Source organism: Neofelis nebulosa, chromosome 15 (assembly GCF_028018385.1).
Source record: "Neofelis nebulosa isolate mNeoNeb1 chromosome 15, mNeoNeb1.pri, whole genome shotgun sequence".
NCBI classification, from domain to species: Eukaryota; Metazoa; Chordata; class Mammalia; order Carnivora; family Felidae; genus Neofelis; species Neofelis nebulosa.
The window spans coordinates 25045862-25054665 of record NC_080796.1 but is presented as its reverse complement, the minus strand read 5'-3'; the positions used below and the strand labels follow the sequence as shown (position 1 = coordinate 25054665).

General features: G+C 44.5%; 1 protein-coding gene across 3 annotated transcripts in view; it reads right to left on the bottom strand.

The window, feature by feature from the left end:
- Window positions 1-592: 592 nt before the first annotated feature.
- Window positions 593-8804, bottom strand: part of PAPPA2 (pappalysin 2) — a 271960-nt gene continuing 263748 nt past the window's right edge. For all 3 annotated transcript variants that reach the window (XM_058700089.1, XM_058700088.1, XM_058700090.1), the window contains exons 22-23: window positions 5506-5604; window positions 593-3824 (exon numbers count right to left, since the gene is read on the bottom strand). In XM_058700089.1, coding sequence (XP_058556072.1) covers window positions 3750-3824; window positions 5506-5604 — 174 coding nt within the window. In that variant the 3' untranslated portion in view covers window positions 593-3749. The remainder of the gene's footprint in view (window positions 3825-5505; window positions 5605-8804) is intronic.

The following is an 8804-nucleotide window of genomic DNA, read 5'->3' as shown; positions in this document are numbered from 1 at the left end:
ACCAGGCTGACACTTGCTATCCTTATCGATGTAATGAGAATGTGGAGGTTGCAGACTTGCTGCGATTAAGTTTGCCAAATGCATGGCACATGTTGGCCAAGTTCTGCCTTCTAGCTAACCTGGCTGCCTCAGTGATGTCCAATATCACCCAGCCTCTCCCCAAACCTACCTCCTCTCTTCAGCCCTGTTCTTCACTTTGCTTGCACTATCCTCTTCCTCTTTCCCATTTCTGTCTCCCAAGCTTGTATGCCTCCTCCTCAGACCATCCTTCAAGCGCTATGCATCTTTGGCATCCAGGAGTGGTGCCTACTTCCTCTGACCCATAAATGTCGGCCTTCGTTTCTACAACCCACGAGACACTTGACATCACTACTGTGCGCTCTGCTTTGGTACGCGTCCTCTCCTCTCATAAAATTTCATGTTTATTTTGTCTACATGTGCCGCTTACTTAATAAATCACTCTTAAGTGACCAAAAGGAATCCATCAATCAATTAACTGATGACGACATCTGGACTGGCCCAAGCGAATGGGAAGCGATTTGGAAGTGGTGGTTGATTTGAACAAAGAATAAGACACCAAAGACACTTCACATTTTCTGTGCTGATTTTTTAATGAACATCTTATAATCTTACAAAATAACTGGCTGTAGCTGTTTTACATTACAATACAGTAGATCAGCTCCTTTCATTGTGTTCCCAAACAAGCCATCCCCTTGGGGTGCTAACTAACGCACTCAATAGTGATCTCACAGAGTATAGAGCAAATGCCAAGTGCAATGCCTTGTGATGGAGGGAAGCAAAGGAGACAATCAAGATAACTCTTCCCTTTCATGTACAGTTTTGCCAGCTGCCCATCTGTCCTCACTCTGTCCTCTCATCTCTCTGGTTGGAGACTGTCACACGAACCACCAGAGTCAGCCTAGTCCTGGGCAACCTCGACACCAGAGCCCCTAGTTACTAGGAAAAAAAGAAGCAGAGAAGTGACTTTGGAACATAGAAGGGCCTTTGGGAGAGGTCCTCCATTACCCCGTGGTTGGGTGAGAGCAGCCAAGTGCAGACCACCACATGGAGTGTGAGTTGATATCTCCCGGGGTTCTATGACCACGGTGGCTCAGTCCTTCCACTTTATTAGTGACATGAGGGCTCAACACATTAGGGTCCAGGGACAAGGGCTGGAAGAGCCTGCCATCTCTGAATGGCCATCGCTGAGTAGCGCCGGGCAGCCTTCAGCCAGAAGGGCTTTCCAGACACCACAGGAACTGCCCTCTCACCTTCCCAGGGCGGTGGTGCATTGCAGATGTCGCCAGTGGAGAATAAAAGATTTGTAAATGAAGTATGACAGAGAAGTGTGCTCACTGTTCCCCCTGTGGAGAGACTGAGCACAGACCCACACTGGCGTGAACTGCAGGCTCACATCCTCGTGGGGGGCTGTAGCCTTCCTGAGCTGGGCAATGCCCAACATACCTATTCTGTTGCCTTAATCTCAAAGCAGCATTCGCTGACACAAAGCTTGATGCACTTCCAAGAATTTGGATATTCTCCCCGAGAAAACAATTGTACGACTTTGTAAAAAATGGAGGATCTAAACTTTTTCATCGTCCCTTCCATATCGAAGCCTACTACAATCCCAGAAATATTTATTCTCTTCTTGGGGTACTAAATATGAATCCAATGAACGGTAGGTGCCTAGGGTTCCACTGGGGCCAAAAACATAGAGGACAAGGGCTTTTCGGATGGGCAATCTGCTCTTTCCTTTCCCCAGTGATGATGCCACCCTCATTTTATATCCCTGGAGATAAATTTTTTTTTCCCATTCCAGAATATTTTCCTTCCCATGTGAAGTCTGGCTCAAGATGGCGGTAACATTTCCTCTTCCTAGTTGCAAAGCCGTTGCTCCAGTGTTGGTGGGAAAAGTGGAGGACCTGTGGTCAGAGCCAAGGAGCAGATGATTCAGAGACCAAGGTTGCACGCTAATTTGGCCCGTTATTTGCTTCCATTGGAGAAGTAGCTTTGAGGGAAGCAAGACTCCCAGCCCTTCTTGAGATGACAAACTGAAGTGTTGAGCAAGAAGTTAATGCTCTTTCCCCAAAGGCCTAATCCAGAAATTGTTAACCAAAAACAACTGCAATAGACCATGAGCAAGAAGAGTGAGCCTGGGACGTGAATGCAGGCAGGTTAACACGGTGGTCATTTTACCTACGGTCCATCTATTGAACAAGAGAGGATAATGGCAACAAAATGGACCCTAAATAGTTGAAATTCTTCTCTTTTCCCACAGAGTGTCACCCTTGCTCCACGTGTTTCCAAAGCTTGCTCAAATGAAAATCTCTAGGTCGCAGATCTGATATGTTGCACTCGAATAGAATTTACCTCAGATTCCACATTGCTTGACGGATTCCCCTCTGATCTGTTTTGGAGACTTGGAACGAGGCTGAATCTCTGACTTGTTTCACCCTCCTGCCCGAGGCCGTGATTTTTCCCATGGCCTCTCCCACCACCACGGCCTCCCTAGGCTCCTCCATATCTGCCCGTTCTTCCACCTCCTCCCACTTTCCCCCATGTCGTGTCCGTGACATTTTTTTTTCCTCCAGAACATCAACAATTGGTCATGTGTCTGTGAATGATGGCCAGGCTTGGGGACTTAGAAGGAGTGAGACCACAGGCCGAGCATGAGGAATGTGTGAGTTCCTGTAATCCTGGCAATCCCAGCCCTCGTACAAATTTGTTGACTGACTAGTAAGAGCCACACTTGAAAGTGTAGAGAATCCTGGGTCTCGTCAACTCCAAACAAGAGTTCTGGGAAGTGAAAAGTAGTGAATACAGTCTTTTTGGATAGATACACAAGAACCACACTCTGGTTCTCCTGGGCCTAGTGCTAATGGGTACTCCCACCCGACTTGCCATCTCTTAATGTTATCGTCCCCGTCCTCCACCTCCTCAAATGGGGTCCAGCTTCCTGCTCCTGAAAAGGTAAATTAGCTGACATGTATCAAGAATGCCACCTAATTTCTCTCTCTCTCCTTCTCCACTTCCCTTTCACCCTGCCAATTCTCATCAATAGAACGATGGCAGAGGAACTTGTCTTTCTGTCCTCAAATCCTCAGTCTTCATTTTGGATGTGAACTTCACAGCAGCATGTGTGGAACAATGTATACTTTTTAGCTTAGTAGACAGCAAAAAATATAATATATATAATATATTTATATAATTATGTTTAAATACTTATAAAGAATTAATAACTAACCTCATCATTACTAAGGGAGACTACACAAAAGAAAGGGAGCCAGTTTAGAGCAGAAGAGCCCTGAAAGATGGCAATCCATTCAAAACGGGTGTTACAGAGTGTCCCTGGCAACTTCTCTTCTAGTATTTTGGTATTGGTTTGCAAGTTGGGTGGGGCTGAATAGTTGGCAGGGTGCAGAGTGGGGAGCAGGGCAAGAGGCAGGGATGGGGTTGAACAGAATATAAATGGGGGATGAGGGTCCGTGTATAGCTTTCATATTTCTCCTTCCACTTTTAATCAACTGCCCCTTTGAAGAAACTTTTGCCCATGATTCTTCCCTACTTGGGCTTCTTGATGCAATAGTCGGCACCTAGAAACATCCTCCTGCATTCTACGAGATCCTCATGCTCTTCCTCCTTCCTTCATTTTGTGACCTTTCTTCTCTGTTCACCTTTTGTGCCCTTTTGTGGAGGCCTCTCTTTCTTACTGCCTCCAGGGCGGTAGAAGGAGGGGCTTGATCCCACAGTTACTGATTTTCTTCAGCCTTGGGGTCCCGGCAGGTGCATTCATCCAGGTCACAGTCAGCAGCAAATGGAATGACCTAGTGGAAATCAAAGAGAAGTTGAAATAACCCACTTTCGTGCCAAGCTCCATACTTTTCAACCGGCTTTTGCTTTTCTCACGTGGTCCCAGGGGAAGTGTGGGATTACTGTTAATATCACAGAAGTGAAATTAACACTCAGTTCTTTCACTTACACATCATGTCTCTTTGGGCAAGGCATATCTTCCTCGCTTCACTTTTATGTGTGTGGAAGGACAACACTCCAGGGGTGTTAGTGTGACTTAAATAAAATGATGGATATAAAACACACATTTCTCGGCACCTATACCACCTGTTACTACTGCTTCTAATATTAAAACTAATGTCAAAACCTTCTGTTAATGTTTTTGTTGCTATTGCTCTCTTCACAAAATCCCTGTGAGTAGGTAAGATGAATGCTGGCATTTTCTTTTTACACGGAAGGCCAAGAGAGGTTGGATAACTTAAGGTCACACTACCATCCAGAAAACTAAGGCTCTACAGCCTAGTTCTATGACTCCTACTTCTTAGTACTCTTGGAGCCATAAGATCATCTTTGCTGTCTTTTTAAAAAAATTTTTTTAATGTTTTTATTTATTTTTGAAGGAGATTGAGAGAGAGAGAGAGAGAGAGAGAGAGAGCATGAGCAGGGGAGGAGCAGAGAGAGAGGGAGACACAGAATCCAAAGCAGGCTCCAGGCTCCGAGCTGTCAGCACAGAGCACAACGCGGGGCTCGAACCCATGAACCGTGAGATCATGACCTGAGCCGAAGCCAGACGTTCAGCCGACTGAGCCACCCAGGTGCCCCAATCTTTGCTGTCTTCATGAGCATGAGAGTCTGCCCATCTTGAACCCAGGATATACTTTGGCTCGGTGAGACAACGCATCTCTCTACCCATTGTGGCTGGACTGCCTCCCTGCTATGTAATTGTCTCCGCTCCATGCCAAAATAATCCAGCAAAAGTTCCTCTCTACCGGCTTGCATTGCCACCAACACACTTTTTGAGTGTATGTTAACTAGCTTCCAAGAAAACGGGGCATCTTGGGAGACCTGATGTAAAAAGTGGCAAGGATTCTAACCTTCGGGCATGGAAAATCAAGTGAGGTAAAAAATAGATGGACGTATCGTATACTAGTCCAGGTTCACCGAAGAGAAACAGGGATAAAAGAGAAACCGAGAAAAAGACTCCTGCTCAGGATCGGTCTAGGGAGTCCTGCCAGCAGCCTGTGGTGGCCACTCAACATACATTTGAGATATGGTTATACTGCACTATACAGGATTATCAATGTAATTACAATGTATTAATTACAAACCAACTTAATTAAATTAATTAATTTAACTACTAGTAACTGGATATCACTTCATTGGTGGTCTTGCCTCTCCGGGGGGGTAGAGGCCATGATTCCCTGCCAACAGAAGTGTATCCCAGACAGTTATAAGCAGATGTGAGTCTTTGAGTAGCAAAGCCATAGGTTTTTTGAAGGTGCTCCTTAAAGAATTAGCGTTTTCTAACAACCTCACCTAAAATCACTGTCCTTAATCCTGCCACCATAGAAGCTTCAATGTTTTTTCATGATCATTCCTTCTTGAGCATTGAACGAGCACCAATTATGGTACAGAAGGAAGGAGAACCAGCCAAAGCCCCTGCGCTGATTCCTGGAGCCCCTGCCCAGCCTGTTACCCGCAGGCGGGTTCACGTACCTTCTTGGAGGACAGAGTAGAAGAGCAGCAGTCTCCCCCATCATAGTGGCAGTAGGCCCGGTTGTTGATGGTATCGCACCACCCATCGGCTTGGAAAGGCTGGTGAAGACATGAGAGGTCAGCGTCTAAGAACAGCTTTGCTGGGCTTTGCCCAGCTCTCCAACCCATTCTCACCCCACCATAATCCGTGGAACTCCAGGGATATTATGGGAGAGCACCCAAAGGGCAGGATACAAACTGACCCAACGTTCTCAAGAAGCTGAAAAGTCCCAAGACCATTAGACCCAAGGATCTGTTAAATTTTACTCTCAACAACTCTGCTTCTCACCAGCTCTAGGATCCAGAATGGTTCATCTAAACTCCTGGGTCAGCTTTTTCACCCTCATGTAGTCACAGGTCTTTGTGTCAAGTAGGTTACGAAACATTCTCACACATTTCAACTCCGTGGAACAGCCTGTGCAGCTGGCCAGGTTGGCTTTAGAATTCCCATTTGATCAGTGAGGAAACGGAGATGCACAGAGATGACAAAAATTGCCCTGATTTGGATAGTTAGGGTCAAGCCGGCTTTGGATTAGAAGTCACGCCTCTTGACTTTCTGTTCCTTCTCCCAGATTAAGAACCATAAGTACCACCCCTTTGCTGCCACTTGTGTTTAAAGAGCCTGGTGGTCCCGAGGTGCTGTGAATACCCAAATGATGTCTGTCCAGAATGCAGGGGTCCTGGGGCTTGGGACACTAGCGCTAGAACATGAATCGTCTCACATGTACAGCTACCTAAAGCACAGCAGCTAGACACAGAGCAGAGAGAGCTGAAGTGTTCCCATTCATTCCTGTTACTGCTACAAGTGAACAGAAACCAAAATGGGAAACGGGCCCAGGCCAAACCAGAGTTAATGGAGTGTTTCTCCCCAAAAGGGAATGTATGATAAGAACAGCAATAAGTGGTTAAAATAAAAGCTCAGAAGCCCAATGCACTGTTTCCCTAGAACTCCTCCTGGAGAAAAACAGTGTCCCACAGCATCCTGGAGGGCATGCCAGCCAGCCCACCTACTCAATCACATTGGCTGCTTCCCATCCTGAGTGGATGCCCAATTGCAAAGCCTCAGGAAACATCTTGTGGTCAAACTCTTTGTACCACAAGACAGTCAGTAGACTTTTGAGTTCTTAGGTCGCCTTCCAGTTTACATGTTTAAATCACTTTCTCTCCCCCAACCCTCCTTAAATGTCAAATAGACGGACTGTTCCCTATTTCACTGGGCTTTGATGAGACAGATCACTAAACTGAAAAAAAAAAGGGCCATTAAATGATTTTCAGCAATTGAATTACATCAGAAGGAGCTCATCCAAATTATTACTTCAATGTTTTGATTTATTCTATGGGGTCCTGAGGTCATTTGAACATCATTCCAGATGTATACCAGTTTGCCAATCACTGAAAAGTTGCTACTTGTGGCGTGGAACTCAACAGCTGTTGCACAGCTGTCCAGCAATGTCGGTTGAGAGCAGGAAGTCAAAATGAATTCTGTTTTCAACACGGGCCTCACTGGGATAGAGACAAAGATTTTGAGGTGAGCGTTTGTCTTTAACACTAGAACCAGTCACTCTGGCTCTGCAGAACTTGGGATAACTATACAATCAGGACTTGGGTCTACAACTGCAGCCCTATAAAAGGAGTCAACGTACAGCCAGCTGCATTCTTAACATCTCTAAATGCTCCTGGGTCCTCCCAGGAGGATCAGATACATCTACTGAGATTCCCCCAGAGTTTTCTTTTTCTTTTTCAAGTGTTTGGAGTGTATTTTCCTCCTCTAACACCGCATCTGTTACTTTTTTTCCAACCCTGACTGACTCATTGGCAAAACTTCATCTGTTCCTCCTTTATTTTTCATGTTATTGTCTATAAAAATCCAAAGAGCACCCAAAATACTTTTTTTTATGTATAAAGTATGGTCTTCAGTATGGAGGATTAAAGGGAGAGCTTCCTTTTCATAAGAACAACTTAAACATAAGAATGAATTAATAAAGGATCCAGGGAGATCTTCCTTCCCAAAGTCTTTCCCAAGGGTGGCTTCTTATCTTAGGAACACTAGGGAAGACAGGGTGAAAAGAGTACAAATGGTCTAGGTGACCTTCTCTACCTCCTGATGGATGTCTACTGCTATAGCCTGAACACGATTTCTAGAAACTGCTTCTTTGCTGCTCTCAAAGGGTCATCAGGGAAGAAAAGGGAATTTATTAAAAGGAGCAGAAAATCGGAGGAAAGGTTGGAAAGACCCAAGTATTTAATTCACTATATACCTATTAGAATTAATTGTTCCTCCCCCAACCTGCCAAAAACAACTGCTCCACCCTAAACAAACAGAGTCTCCAATGGCAACATGTGCCTGGGAAGCTTGACAGCTTGAGTCCAAAGTTACAATGGAAAAATTAGGAAGGGAAAAATGACTAATTGATTCAAAGTTTTTAAAGCATCTGAAGACTGCATATAGATTAGATCAAAATCTCAATAATGGAAAGGTGTCCGACTTGCCACAGGAAACTTTCCCCAAGGAAGGGCACAAGGCTTGGTTTCTCTGCACAACGTGTCCATAGGTGAATCGTCACTACCCATACATACACCTCATTTATCCTGTAACATCAGAAAACAAAGTGCTTCACATTAAGTGGATTTTTCAAATACCTGAAGACTATTTCTTCAGGAGACACTTTTTCATTTTCATTTTAACCATTTTGGCAAAAGAAAAAAAAATTATAAAATTCCTCTTATCATGCCTTTTAATAACTTGGATAGAACACAAATTCATCCACATGAACATTTTTCATTTCCATTTATGGGAAGGCTTTCTGTATGGGGACACTTGTCCCTTCACTAGATGAGTCCCCTTCAACACACACACACATACACACACACACACACACACACACATACACACACTTCGTAAGTCAAGCTTCTTAGAATTATACCTGAAGTAAGTACCTAGATCTGAGAGAGAGGCATGGTTGTTCTTTTTATGATCCAGGAGCTTGATGTTATCTATGGTCAGCTAGCTGTTGCTCTGGTCAGTTGAGGCGGCCATATAAATGGCTGTGTGTGAATGGTGAAATATAAGGAGGAAGGGCTATCAGTGACTATGGAAACTGTACAACTTTGGAAACTTCTGGAAAGTAAAGATAAATTCTTCTTTATATTATGTCATCTACCTTCTTTATGTTGTATTATTTTCTGATTAAGGTTGTTCTGGAAAACTAGGCATGGGGATGGTGGCCCTATCTAGTCATTCATTCATTCATTCATTCATT